This window comes from Onychostoma macrolepis, chromosome 09 (assembly GCF_012432095.1).
Source record: "Onychostoma macrolepis isolate SWU-2019 chromosome 09, ASM1243209v1, whole genome shotgun sequence".
Lineage (NCBI taxonomy): Eukaryota > Metazoa > Chordata > Actinopteri > Cypriniformes > Cyprinidae > Onychostoma > Onychostoma macrolepis.
In genome coordinates this window covers 3,368,375-3,383,775 of record NC_081163.1, presented here as the reverse complement: position 1 = coordinate 3,383,775, position 15,401 = coordinate 3,368,375, and the positions used below count along the sequence as shown (strand labels likewise).

The 15,401-nt window shown below is 32.5% G+C and overlaps 1 protein-coding gene across 5 annotated transcripts in view; it reads left to right on the top strand.

Moving 5' to 3' along the window:
- The window catches only part of LOC131546687 (RNA-binding motif, single-stranded-interacting protein 1), a 71,923-nt gene extending 56,820 nt beyond the window's left edge, over positions 1-15,103 (top strand). For 3 of the 5 annotated variants that reach the window (XM_058786458.1, XM_058786459.1, XM_058786461.1), the window contains exons 7-14: positions 492-607; positions 2,455-2,504; positions 3,507-3,594; positions 3,700-3,750; positions 6,296-6,406; positions 7,522-7,602; positions 8,776-8,854; positions 10,942-15,103. In XM_058786458.1, the coding sequence (XP_058642441.1) occupies positions 492-607; positions 2,455-2,504; positions 3,507-3,594; positions 3,700-3,750; positions 6,296-6,406; positions 7,522-7,602; positions 8,776-8,847 (569 nt within the window). In that variant the 3' untranslated portion in view covers positions 8,848-8,854; positions 10,942-15,103. The remainder of the gene's footprint in view (positions 1-491; positions 608-2,454; positions 2,505-3,506; positions 3,595-3,699; positions 3,751-6,295; positions 6,407-7,521; positions 7,603-8,775; positions 8,855-10,941) is intronic. The other 2 variants (XM_058786462.1, XM_058786463.1) reach the window with 1 other exon arrangement.
- The last annotated feature ends 298 nt before the right edge of the window (positions 15,104-15,401 follow it).

Here is a 15,401-nt window from a genome sequence, read left to right as displayed (position 1 = left end):
TACTAAAGCGCTTTCCTTTTAAGAGCATGTCATGTAACGCTAAAATCTTCAGAAGATTTTGCTCTTAAAGGGTTAAATCTTTGTCGTTATCACTTTAAGTTAGTGATAGATAATGAATCTTAAATCTTAAAATAAGCAGAAACAAATTAAATCAATCAATGGCCATATTAAGCGGACATGGTGCTGATATATTGTGCATCGCTATCAGGAATTAATCAGATTATGAAAAGTTGGCTTTCTGTACAGTACCAGAATTGAGTGAGAGGGGGAGGGGCTTAAAAATAAGAGGCATTTGATATGTCGTTTCTAAAATGTCTTGCATCATGTCCTGCTCTGTGTTTTCCCTCCATGTTTGATGCACTAAATAACGTAAAGCAGTTCTGCTGCCATTTCTACTGTCACGTTGTGATGGTTTTGGTCAGAGCGCTCAGCTCTGCTGTCTATGAGCGAGCAGTCAACATCACGCTGAGAGTTCATGTGTGTGTCTGCAGCCCCGTCAGAACCCTTGCTGTGCAAGTTTGCAGACGGAGGCCAGAAGAAGCGTCAGAGTCAAAATAAATATGTGCAGAACGGACGAGCCTGGGCCAGAGACGGAGAGACCAGACTTGTGAGTACTGCTCTTTTGCTCTCTCCATCATGTTGTGTGTCCGTATCGCCTTTTGTGGCCATATATCACCTGCCACAGCTTTGTTAGTGAACACATGGACAGCAGGGCTGTGTGTGGGGGTGTGTGTGTGTTTATACAAGCTACACCATTACAGTCATATATTACGTGAACCACAGAAGTGATACTGAGATGTGTGCATGTGTAAACAGCTTAGTCACCTGTCATTTCCCATCATGACACTCGTGCTGTTCCAAAACCTAGGGAACTGAAATGTACCCTTATAAGTGACTGATTTGTGACGGGAGACTCAACTCACAAGGCATTTCAGAAGTGCGGTGTGATACTAGTCTAAACATTTTTTGATCACTACTCTGAGATTGAATTGTATTTATAATCAGCGTTTCTTTTGCTTTGTCTGACATCTTTGAAGTGATTTGATCAGTATTCATATAATAACTTATTTTGTTTTATTATTGTTATTTATTATTTTATTCTTATTTTGAACAGTACTCTTCAGAACAGAATTAAATCATATTTATAATCAACATTTCGTTTTGCTTTCTGCCATCTTGAAGTGATTTGATCACATTGCATTCTGTTTATAAAGAAATGTTTCTTTAGTTTCTGGACACCAGTTTTTATGTACTACATTTTTTCCATTATTTAATTTAATTTAATTTAATTAATTTATTTATTTTCATTTTATTATTCTGTTATTTATGAAGTATTACACTCTTGTTTATTTTATTTTATTTTGATCTGTAAATTTCAGGGTTCAATTATTCGTCTTTAGAATCAACAGCATTCCGAGATTTGTTTTTAATTAGTCATTAACTAGTCCCAAAGAGCAGTGATCAAAATAAACTAAACTAAAAATACAATTATAATAGTGCTGTCAAACGATTAATCGCATCCAAAATAAAAGTTTTTGTTCACATAATGTGTGTGTACTGTGTATATTTATTATGTGTATATATAAATACAAACACATACAATATATATTTTGAAAATATTTACATGTATATATTTATATTCATATAATTTATATTATATAAAAATATATTTAATATATAAACAGCATATTTTTCCTAATATATGCATGCATGTGTGTGTATTTATATATACTGTACATAATAAGTAAACACAGTACACACACATATATTATGCGAACAAAATCTTTTATTTTGGATGCGATTAATCATTTGACAGCACTAAATTATATATATTCATTGAATTATTGAATTATTCATATTTATAATCAACATTTCTTTTGCTTTATCTGCGATTCAGTTGATTTTGTCACAATGCACTCTGGGATTGCAATAGATAAAAACAAAGCATTAACAGCCTTTAGATATGATGCCTTAAAAGAGCAGAGCGAGTCACATTCCTGTGGTCAGTGTTCTCAGTGTAACGTGACCGTTCATAAAAAAAATCAGAAGTAAAATGTATCACATCACATCACTTAATTGAGTCAGTGCTGTGTTTTTTGTAATGAAAATTACTTTGAACATTTTCATTATTTCTCCTTATCATGCACAAGCCACGCAGAGAGAAGGTCGTAGACGGCATGTAATTACAGCGCGATGGGTTTTCTGTCACGCCAGATAATTTCATTAAACCTTATGCAGTTTCGATGCAGGAGCTTTTTTCTACACTAACTTTTAAACTAACATCATTTCTGCTCAGTTTCTGTTAAAGATGTATGAAGTCATTTCTTCTCAGGTTCACATGATTCACAAGCTAAAAGTGGCACAACACTTTTGACTTCATTTTCAACACTTCAAAAGCAGCTATGAGTTGAATAGTGTATAATTATGTTTTACTTCTCTCTCTTTCTCTCATAGACTGGCATGACACTCACATACGACCCCACCACAGCTGCTATGCAAAATGGGTACGAGACAACAAGAGCTGAGAAAGAGCCAGTGTTATTGTATTTAAACACTATTGTAGTATTTATTAGTATTTTGAATTAGCTTTTATTTTTATATTTTTTCTTTTTTCATTTGAATTTTAGTTCATTTTAGCAAGTATTATGTGCCTTTTTTTGTTATTTCTATTTAGCTTTTATGTATTTTATTTCTATTTTAGCAATTTTAATGCTTCTGCATTTCAAATATTTTAGGTTTAAATTTTTTTGTTTTATTATTTTAATTCCGCTTTATTTAAAATGTAGTTTAATTTTAGTAATTTGATTAATTTTTAGTATTTTTATTTGGGAACATCCAGTCATTAAATTGTATTTTTCCAACTGTATTTTATTTTATTTGTTATTATTTTATTTTATTTTGTTTTATTTTGTTTGTTTTTAATTGCCAAAGCAACATTTCTCATTTTTATTTAAGTTTTTAAAAGTTTTAAATATTTAGTTTCATTATTTTCAACTCTTATTTTTTTCTTTGATGGTATTTTTATTTTATTTTATTTTATTTTTAGATGCCAAATCAACATTTCTAACTTTCATTTAAGTTTTTTAAAGTTTAAAATGTTTTGTTTCATTATTTTCAACTCTATTTTTTTCATAAAGGGTATATTGTATATTATTTTTTAATATATTTCAGTTAGTTGCCTAGGCAACACATTTTTTAAACTTTACATTTTTCATTTCATTATTTTCAGCCTTTTTTTTTTTTCAATAACAATAGCAACCATAGAAAGAGATTTATCTACAGATTCATACTGCAAATACTTGAAAATGCCCAGTTCACACACAAATTGAGTAAAATAATCAAGTACTTATTAATACTTTTCAGTATGGAATGAATTATATTTATATAATTACATAACAAGATATCTTATATCATACTTATAGCATAATCATACTCAAGGTTATCATACTATATTTACAACCTGTCATAAAGTATTGCTTAAATATACCGATTTTATCTTTCTACAGATTCTATCCGACCGCCTACAGTATTACAAACAGAATGATTACACAGACCCCCATTTCTCCATACATCTCCCCTGTGTCCACATACCAGGTAACATAATATCAAACTCTACTGCTCACAGACCGAAGGAGTCTCAGAGACGGATGCATCAGAACTGTCTTAAGGGACACTGATAATCTGTATTTTATTGTTCAGGTACAGAATCCGTCCTGGGTCACCCATCAGCCCTACATCTTGCAGCATCCGGTGAGTCTCAGCACTGCCCGTCTCTGATTGTCCTGAGCAGTGTTTGTTTGTTTGTTTGTTTGTTTGTGTGGGAGAAATACACTTGAACTACATCATGACTGCTCATAGACTGAGAGTGTGGGCGACGGGCACAGAGAGAGTCCAAACAGACATACTAAAGCAGAAACTACAGCAATTCATTCTGAGTAATCAGGATTAATCTTATGCCAAATAAAATCATTAATAAGCTGGTAGGTGGGCACAGTATTAAAGAATGTGCAAAGGTATGCATGCAGTCAGAATAAAGAGTCTGAAGTTGACATTTATAAAGAAATGTTTCTTTTTATTTCTACATGCCAGTATTAATATAATAACTGGCTATACTAATAATTATAATATTAATTATTTTATTTTTTTATTTCTTATATTTTATTTAGTTTTGTTTTATTATTTTATTTTAGTAGTAATAAAATAACTGGATATACTAATAACTAATATATATTTTTTTATTTCTTTTATTATTTTATTCATGTTTAATTATTTTATTTTATTATGTTTTATAATTTTTTTGTCTTATTCATAATTTAAAATGTATTTATTTTATAGGATAAAAATATCATAAAAACAAAACTCATGTATGTGTCTTTAACTATAGGCTGTCGTATAAACAACCAGTTGGAAATTAGGCAAATTTAAGTTTCTGTAACCTTAACAAATGTGCATTTGTAACATTACTGTGAAAAAGTTGGAATATAATATTATTTTATTTTATTATTGTCATATGTATTTTGTAGTTAATATCAAAATCATAGGACAACAGTTTCGTTACTTGAAATAAAATGAAATTATGAACTGAAATCAAATAAGATATTAAAAACTTTCATTTTTGTTTAGTTTATCTTCAAGTAATAAAATAACTAAAATTAAATCAATTAAAACAAATAAATAAAAATATATATATATAATTTTAAACTACTGACAAAATTACTAAAACTTTAACCAAAAAGCAAAGAGAAAATAAAATCCAGAAACTATTATAGTTTGCATCAATGATACTAAAATAACATTGCTACAAAGAACAGACACCCTGATTTTAATAGGATATTTCATTCAGTAGTTTCATTGTTTGAGAAGCTGCTTTTAGAAGCAACATTGGCTATAGCAAAATGAAACAGTTGACATTTTGTCCTTGATAAGTGATTTGTGTTTCCTACTTCTGAAGAGCCGCAGTGGCCGTCACTGTTGTGCAGGAAATACTGGTGTGAGTGTGTGTTTGCATACATGCATTAACACTGAATCACACCCAGATACTGGATTACAGTGTGTGTGTGAGATCAGTGATGGTAATAAGTGAAGCTGCATGAATGACTGTCATACAGGGAGAGTCTAAATGAGACTGTGTGTGTGTTTGTTTTCGAGAGGGTGTGTGTAACGTATATCAGTAATGTGTGCCATAATGACTAGTGTGAGTCAGGACGTATAGAGCTGAGTGTCGTTAATCAGAAATGAGGAAACTGTGGCATTTAAAGGCCAGTAATGGCACTGATGGCTCAGAGATTTACAGAGTCTGACTCACAGCGTAAGAAACCAGGACTCATCACACACGTCCCAGAGAGACCTAGGGCGCTCCAATCACCTGCCAAGTGGGCTTTATAGGGTGTTGGGCCATGTTAAAAGAGATCATAGGGCGCGTGAACTCACAAATAAATCACATTTACTTCATATTAAACATCACAAGCATAATTTATCCCAAATTTCAAAGAATACCATGGTACTTTTTACCATGGTACAAATTAGTTTCTTAGTGAAATAAGCAAAAAATATTCACAAAGAATATATATACATCCAATCATTAAGTTGCTTATTTCCAACTTTTTTGTAAGAGCATAATTTATTTTATTTTATTTTTTATACAGTCATTTTCCAAACATTTTTTAAGCTTTATATTTATATAAGTTTTATTTTATTTTAGCTTTATTTCAATTAATGACAACAAATTTAAATATAATATAGTTAATATTAATATAATGTTAATATTAATATAAAACTATAATATTAATATAGTTTTAGAGAACGATAACAACACTGAAAAGATAATGTACATCAGCATACTGCAAATGCTTGAAAATACATAATACACACATTGAGTAAAATAATACTCATTAATTATTTTTATTTTGTTCAGTTAGTTGGCAAACAATATTTTTCAATAGTCAAGTATTATTAAATTATTCATGTTTATTTTAGCCAAAGCAACATATTAAGTCTGTTTTTTTATCTAATATTTATCATTTTTATTTTATTTCAGTTAATGACAACAAATTGGTATAGTTTGAGTTAACAATAACAACACTGGAAAATGCATTCACATTACTGCAAATGCTTGAAAATACATGGTACACACACGTATGTATTTTGTGTGTAAAATAATCGTGCTTATTTTGATTTTGATTTATGTTGATTTATTTGAAACTGGCCAGTTCTAAAAGGAAGTGTATGTATGTGCCTTTCTTGCTTTTTCCCCCTAAATGAATAAATGTACTGTAACGCTCCCGTTGTGTCGTAGGGAGCAGTGATATCGCCCTCTATAGATCACTCCATGTCTCTGCAGCAGGCGTCCATGATGGGTCCTCTCGCTCAGCAGATGAGTCACCTCTCTCTGGGCAGCGCAGGAACGGTGAGCACAATCAACACTTGAGTGCTTACATATGTGTTGTTTTGTTTCTTCCAGATCGGCAAAATCATTTCCAGCTGTTAAAGTCTGTGTCTGTGAATGCAGACAGAATGCTATGGCGTTTCCATACTGCAGTATGCACTATATACTGCCTACTATTTTTTAAAACTGCAGAGCAGTAGGCACTATATATATATCAAAATATATCAAAAATTAGTAAGGTAAATTGCTGTCACATGACCTCATCACATTACATGTGAATGGCAGTTAAATAAAAAGTTATTTTGCATTTTAATTAAGCTTTCCTAATTTCCTGACATTTGGCAACAATCAAAATAGAATTATTAAAATACACATGCGATATTACTTTTGTCACTATATTTTAAAAGGTCAAATGCATTGAGTCAAGTGAGTGCTTTGCATTATGAGAGTTTTTCTATGCTGTGTATGCAGGGATATTTTTCATTTGCATTTTTAATTAAACTTTCCTAATTTCCTAACATTTGGCAACCCAGCAAAAAAAATATTTTAAAAAAATTAATAATTGTGTTATTATTTGTCATTAAACCTAAAAAGGTCAAGTGCATTGAGTCAAATCAGTGCATTGCATTATGGGATAATTGTTTATGCAGTGTGCATTATTGTATACTGCACATTTTGGCAAATGCATTAGGTCCTAATATGCATGCATACAAATTTGCATGCTGTGCACAGTATGCATACTATATACTGCAGAATTAGTATGCTATTTATAGCAAGCGGCATGACTAAACTTGAATGCCACCTACTGGTGAATAATCAAGTTGCGATTAAAACATAAAATAGAAAAACATTTTCTGTACATAATGAAAAATGGTTTTATGTTGGAAATTTTAGTGTAATATTTTTTGTGTTACAAAAGACACTCATTGTGCATATACTGGACAAAGGCTGCAAAAATGTATATATTTAAACACATGCAGGCAACACATGACTCATGCGCAACTCAGCAGAAATGCACAAAAGCAAGCAAATATAAAACTGCTGACAGAATGAGAGCACAAAACACAGTGTGTGCAGATTTGTAGCAGCATATGTTGGTGTGTTCATGTGAATCTCTCTCGTCTCTCTCTGTGTAGTTTATGCCAGCCAGTCCAGCTCTCCAGGGGCCGTATATCTCTCCATACACTCACATGCAGACCACCGCCGTCTCTGTAGAGGTGGGTTCATGACGAAAAACACTTTCCCAGGCACAGCTTTAACCTCATCCTGTACTGAAGAACTTCTTGAATTCACAATCCCCATAAATGGAGAAAAGTTCAGGAACAGACTGGGCTTGTGCAACTGTGCTGAAATGTTCTGGAGTGAATCGCACAAAACCTGTGAAGAACATCTCCCGGGAACTGGACTCTAAATCACTAAACTTCACTCTAAATCAAAAAAGAAATAAAATAGAATATTTTGGAAGAAAGTAAAGGTTTTTAGGAACACCTGACATTATTTTCATGCACTTTCTCCCTAAATATTCATTACTGTGATGCATAATAATAATAATATAACAATAATAGTAATAATAATATTTAAATTGAAGCATTTATACATTATGGTAGTAGTTTATGCATTGCCTAATATATAATATATTAAATATTAAAATACTACATTTAATTTACAGTATAATAAATTAATAATAATAATATTTTTACAGTAATACAGAAAATACTCAATTTGAATGTAGTGTTATTTTATTTTTAGGACTGATGACATTGTTTTACACTGTGAGATTATTTTCACCACACTTAAGCTAATTCTCCCTAAATCCTCATTACTGTGATGCATAATAATAATGATAACAGTAAATTATTATTTAAATTGACCTATTAAAGTATTTATACTTTGTAGTATTATGGGTTTTGCCTTTCATTTCTGTTCGTTTCTGCAATACTTTAAAAAATATATATATTATAATGATAAAAAATAAATTACTGTATTATAATCATTTATTTTTTACAGTTAACCAGATTATTTTTATGACAATTAAGCACTTTCTCCCTAAATCCTTATTCCTCTGATGCATAATAATAATAATAACAATTATTTAAATTGAAATATTGCGATTATATTATAATTCATTTATTTTTACAATATGTTTTAAAGTAATACAGAAAAAAACTGAATGTGAAATCTAATGTTATCTTATTTTAGGGTGAAATATGAATATGTTTTGTGACATTCATCCCTAATAGCGCATGTAATCATTGAAAGATGTGAAGAAAACTACTTTCAGTTATTTATATTCTGACTTCTATTAGATTAGCACTGCAGATCTCTGTTTTGATTTGAACTTTCATGATTTGTGCTGGTTGTGAGAAAATAATCCACATGTTTTGTTGTAGGAGAACAGTCCACAACCTCAGGTGGATTCGTCCAATGATCATTCACCTTATACCTATCAGCAGGCCAAGTGATGAGGAGGTAAATAAATCACCTGTCCACACATATATATCACGTACCTGCACATGTGTGTCATTCTACCATAAGCTCTTGGGACCCAGAGGGAAAAAAAGTTTTTCCTGAATTAAAATCTACTGAGATTTTCTTAAGATTAATATTTACAGGAAACCATTTTAACATTAATAAAAATAGAAATTGATAAGGACTAGTGTTATTATAGTTAACTAAAAATAAAACCATTAAAAAATTGTTGCTTGAAATAACTAAAATAAAATAAAATATACAAAATTTTTACATTTCAATATATTTCATATATATATATATATATATATATATATATATATATATATATATATATATATATAAAATAAAAAATCTCAATTATACTGATCAGGACTAAATAATAAACTTGCTGTTCCTCTTATCTTAGAATTTTTGGAAATGGTCAGCCATTTTTTATAACCGAAGAGAAGTCAAACCCAAATCTATCTGGTATGTGCACTCTCAGAAATAAAGGTACAAGAGCTGTCACTGGGGCGGTACCTTTTTAAAAGATACATGTTTGTACCTAAAGGGTCCATTTTGGTACCTTAAAGGTACATATTAGTACTTAAAGTGTACCTTTTGAAAAGGTACTGCCCCAGTGACAGCTTTTGTACCTTTATTTCTGAGAGTGTGTGAAAAGCTCAGGATGTCCTGTTTAAGATGCACCAGGACTGTATGTATATTCTCAGAGACATTCACCAAACGAATGTCCTCTACAGAAGATCAAAATGCCTTTGGGCTCCAGGAGGTTGAAACCTTGTGCATGATTCTTATCTAAATGTTTAGAGGTAATTTCAAGTGTTGCTGCATTATTGGTTTACGTCTGGCAGTGTAAACAGGTTTAACAGATGCGATATTCGTTTGAGTGCTTCTGTGTCACCTGCAGTCCTGCTTTTCTGATCCTGATCCGTGTGTCGGGTCTGAATTAAAGGGATAGTTCAGCAAAAAATTACAATTCTGTCATCATTTACTCATTCCAGACTAGTGTTATTTTCTCTCTTCGGATATGTTTGATAATGGATGCTGATTCATGTTGTTGAGATCCAAAAAGCATCATAAAAATAGTCAATACAGCTTATTCGTTTAGACTGAACTTTTAAATGAGTCACATGACATGGAGGAATCGGTGATCTCAGACCTGCTGTGATTCATCCAAAGGCATTGTTTTTCAACTGAACAGAATTGAAAACATTTATAAAGTCTGGTAGAGAGAAGAAAAAATATGAGGGTAGAATGACGTAAGTGAGTTTTGGGGATTTTAAAGTTGGAATTCCCATGCTTGGAAATTTCTTTTGAATATACATCTTTATAGTAATGCTCAAATCCAGTCATTTTGTATCAGTATACTATTATAGTTTTTGTAAATATTTTGAATTCATTTTTTTTATATATATTTTCTGCTTTCATGTTCATTTTAGTTTTGTGTGTTTTTGTCATTTTTATTAGATTTTGTTGTTATTAAATATGTCTATATTTGAGTTTTAGTTGTAGTTATTTTAGTACATCAAGTTAAACTAAATGAAATTTAGAAATGTTGCCTTGGAAACTAGCTGAAATAAGTTTAAGTTTTTTATATTTTATTTTATTTCAGTTAGCATTTATTTTAAGTAACGAAAAGGGTTGTTTTTTTTTAGGTAGTACTATAATAACCCTGCTCAGATCTAAAATACCTGTTTGTGAGAAATTGGTCTTTGGTCAAAAGATAATGGAAAATATTTTACTCTCTTTTTTATTCTCGTAATCAAAGCTGAATTTTCATCATCATTGCTCCAGTCTTCAGTGTCACATGATCCTTCAGAAATCATTCTAATATGCTGATTTGCTGCTTAAGAAACATCATTTTTATCATTTTTGTGGAAACTGTGATAGTTTTTTTAGGGTTTTTTTCGGAATTCTTTGATGATTAGAAACTTCATAAGAACAGCATTTATTTAAAATACAAATCTTTTTTTTTACATTATATGTGTTTTTAACTGTCACTTTTGATCATTTTATTGCATCCTTGCTGAATAAATGTTCACATTTGGACACGCAATTGATTTAAAGTGTTGTTTCTATCGTAGGGTTGTCGGGGTTCGAGAGAGAAGGAGACGACTGCTAAATCAATAACAGCTTCCTTTGAAGGACCGGCTCTACCGATGAATCGACATTTTGCACAGGTTCTACGATGAGTTCCTCGGTTTTATAATAAAACTACTTCAACTATTTTGGTATAAGTTCCATTAGGTGCAAATCCAGGATTCATTTCATCAGAGGATGCTAACGAAGAAAAAACAAATGAAATGGGAAGAAAAAGTTTTATTTTACTAAGGAAACAACACTTATTTTTTACCAAGGATCGTCACATAGATGCAGGAACTTCATCATGCGACTCGACGTGCATGGAGATTCTTCTTATTTTTATGATTTCAGATTTGTTTTCTCTCTCTCTCTCTCTCTCTCTTTTCTTTTGTACTGAAACAGATGTTCGTTTTTAGAGATTTATCAGCCGGACATCCTGAGAAAGATTGCGTTTGTGCTTGCGGTGTGAGTGTCGTTGATGTGTTTTTGTTGTGTGCTTCATCTTCGGTCTGACCGATCTGTCCGTCTTATACGATTTGCCTTAAACTCTTTTCCGTACAGTAGCCGAAGAAAAGACGTCTGGCTGCTGCCTTGTAAATCAGCTAAATAGGGCTTTTTTAGCATCTCGCAAAGGAACATTTCCGCCGCGCTTGGATTTCGGTGTTTTGCTTTTTCCGATCTTTTAGAGTACAAACCGTTTCGAGTGATAACGTTGATGGAGTTTTAATAGGATTTAATGTTTTTATAATCAGAGGCGACGACGAGCCTTTGGTTGTTTGAATGTGGTAGAAATTCTGCTGAACGATCACATTTTTGATAATTGCCTTTTTCGTTTATAAATCTCGGTGTTGTAGTTTAGCTTTAGATGAACTCGTGTGGGAGGGGGAGGAGCTTTGACTCGTATTCTAATGAGGGGGCGGGAGGGAGGCGTGGCCTGTCAGTCAGATCGAATATTGTTCAGAGTGCAACCTCCCGTGACAACTTTCAGCAGCGGGCTTCTTCGGGAGAGGTGAACGTGTAGATTTTAGTGCTCGTTTTACTATAGCAGGCAAACAAATCTCGGCACTTTCAAGTTTACTTCACCAAAGACAGTCGGCGAGCAGATCGCGCGGACGTGATGTCGTTTTCTCTCGAGGCGGGCCACGCTGAGACTTTATAACAGACTGGGTTGCAGTTGTGGAGAATGTGCCTTCTTTGTACATATGCATTCAGCTGTCTTTAGTTGGCGAGGTGCGGACACCGATTTGAAGGACGATTTGGATCCAGCAAGTGCCACAAACTAAACGAAGAAATCACTACAGAGCGGAGACAACTGAAACTAAAACGCGGAACGAGGACAGGTTGAAACGACGGCTCCGTTCCGAAACCCTAGTGAGCTGCCTACATAGGCTGCTGCCTTCTAAGGGAGCATCACGACTCATTAATTCTACATGCATCATACAAATAGACTTTTGCATTGGCACGTTTACCGTAAAATGATAGCACAAAGCACAGAAAAATATTCGTTTTAAATTAGAATGAACTATTTTAGCTTTTCTGTGTTGAATAAATGATAAGAATTTTTGGATGGATTTTTCACTCGAAATGCGTTATGAATTTGCCTTCTCCATGAAGGATGCGTGTGATGCTGCCCTAGAATTTGGCAAAAGTAATGCGCCGTATTTTGCGGAAAGTCGTACTGGGTCAAAATTGCATTAAGAGGAAAAAAAAAAAAAAGATAATTCACAATTTTATTGTTACGTTCTAAAATAATGTAAAATACAGGTGCATTATGTAACTGTATTATATAAGTTGTTTTGGTATATATAAGTCACACCGGGTCAAAATTGCATTGTTGAGAGAAAAAAGACATAGATAAGTCACAGTTTTATTCTTATTTCTTACATTGAGAAATAATAAATTATAAACATGTATTTTGGTTCCCATCACTGAACAACAAATTCAATCTAAGTATAAAACAAACATAAGTTACAGCTGCATTCATTACAAACATCAAACATGAAACTCCAACCAACATGTTTTGCATGCTTGACATTAATTGCATCATAGAAATTGTTATATATACGCACACGCAACATGATTCAGGTAATAAAAAAAACCGTGATTTTTCTGAAAAATACATTTGGCAGCTCACTAGGTTTTAGGACACAGCCTTTAAAATAATAATCGCATCCATTACAGGAAAACTTTTTTATTTTCTTTTAAACTCACAATATAGTTTATTAAGGCTTTATTCATTAATTTGTCTTCCAAAAGACTGTGTTTTTGACCTGGTGGGTCTTGTTGACCGGTTATCTACCTCAGAGTTTTGTTGTCCTCTGTTTTGATTGGTCGGGCAGCAGGTTCAGCCCGCCCCTCCAGACCAAACGGCCAGCTCAGGAGCTGCCCACGTACACTTGATTTCTTTCAGGTTTTTTGTTTTTAAATACTTTAATCCTCTTCTTCTTCTTCTTCTTCAAACAGAAAAGTTTTTTTTTTTTTTATTCTTATCGTTATAAGGAAAGTTGTGCGTTGAACGTGTCGTTTTAGTGTCGTTTAGCATTCAGATTCATCGTTTCGAAAGCAAAAAAAACTGCTGCTTTTCATCACAAGATATTCCAGTAGTCCATAGGAAGTAGACAAGAAAGTGCGCGCGCGCGAGAGAGAGACGGAGCCAATGAGAAACAGCGATGCTGAAAGTTGCGGTTTTCCAGAGACACCACTGATGTGTGGAAGCTCGTTTCTGCCACGGAATAAAAAATAAAAAAAAAGGTTATTGCGACTTTTTCTCTCACAATTCAGACTTTTTTCCCTCGGAATTCTGAGTTTACATCTCGCAATTCTGTTTTCGTTTCCACCACAGAATTGCAACTTTTTCTCTCAGAATTTTGGCTTTCTTTGAATTTAGAATTTAAAAAAAAAAAAATTCTCTCACAGTTCTGATTTGTTTTTCTCATAATTGCAAGTTTATATCTTGCAGTTGCAAATTATAAATTTGTAATTTTGAGTTTATATCTCAGAATTCTGTTATTATTTTTTCCGCTCCCAGGAAATAAAATATAAAAAAGGTAATTGTGACATTTTATCTCACAATTCCGTCTATTCTTTTTAATTCTCGTAATTCTAACTTTTTCATCTTGCAATTTTAACTATTCTTCTTGGAATTCTGAGTTTGTCTTGCTATTCTTTTTTTTTTTTTTCACCACAGAATAAACAATAAGTAATCACAACTTTTTATCTCACGGTTTTGACTTTTTGATATCTTGCATTTATGTTTTTTACCCAGAATTGTCACTTATAATTTGTTTCCATCATGGAATAAAAAATAAATTCTCACAATTATCTCACAATTCTCAGAATTGCAAGAAAAAAGTCAGAATTGCGAAATGTAAACTTGCAATTATGAGTTTAGAACTTGCGATTGCACAATGTAAACTAAAAAAGAATTGTGAGATATAAAATTGCAATTGCAAGAAAAAAGTCTAAACTGTTAGATATAAATCGTGTTTTTTATTTTTTGATCCCGTGTATGAAACCAGCTTCCACACTGTTGCTTTCAGACCGAGTCCAGACAGACTTTTAGCGGCGTAATCCGCGGTGCTCGGCTCACAGCCGAGTCCATTCTTGACGTGCATGTGTGTGTGTGTGTGTGTGTGTGTGTGTGTGTGTGTATGTGCGCGTGCGTGTGTGTTTCTGTGGAGTTCTTGTGTGGCTCATGCTGCTAGTAACATCCGAATCCGAAGTGCCAATCTGTGTCTGGGTCAAAGAGTTGGAAAGACTTGTTGTGCAGAGAGAAATTGCTCATGAATATGAAAAATCATGTACTAGACAGCCATTAAGTTATATGAAAAAAAGTAATAATTTATGAAGAGAGACGTTTTGTACAGACTGTTTGAAAAAATAAAAACAATAAAAAGATTTTCATAGAGATGTCTATATGAGAGTTGATTTTGTAATTTCTTTCTCTCTGTTTTACATGTGCCACGCACTTGCCAGTGGTATCTTGTATGTTCGGTTTATCAGAAACCTTCCTCTGTATTTGTTTCTTTTATTTTCTGAGTGTTTGTTTAAGCCAAAAGAAGCTTTTTTCACCCTTTTCCCCTCTGTTTCCAGTAGATTGTTGATTAAGCTTTATTTCTGTTCATTTCTTTGAGAACTTTTGAATAAAAACACATTTTTGTTTTACTCGTGTCGTGTCTTTCATTCACAGCTAATGAGAGCATTCCTTTCTGATTTAATACATTATTTTGCATTAGAAATTATATTATTGGCATAACTATTTGACTGAAAGAGAAATGCGTCAGTATTTGGTGTGTGGTTTTTGCTTTAATGATGGCAGCACTTGTGTTACATGAACTAAACCTGATTATTATGTTCTCCAGAATCATTTAAGATGATTCAAAGAACATCTGACCATCTCTACAAAGAGTCGCGTGACACTGGTTGTGATCTAGAAATTGTGTAGATATTATATGTACTGTAA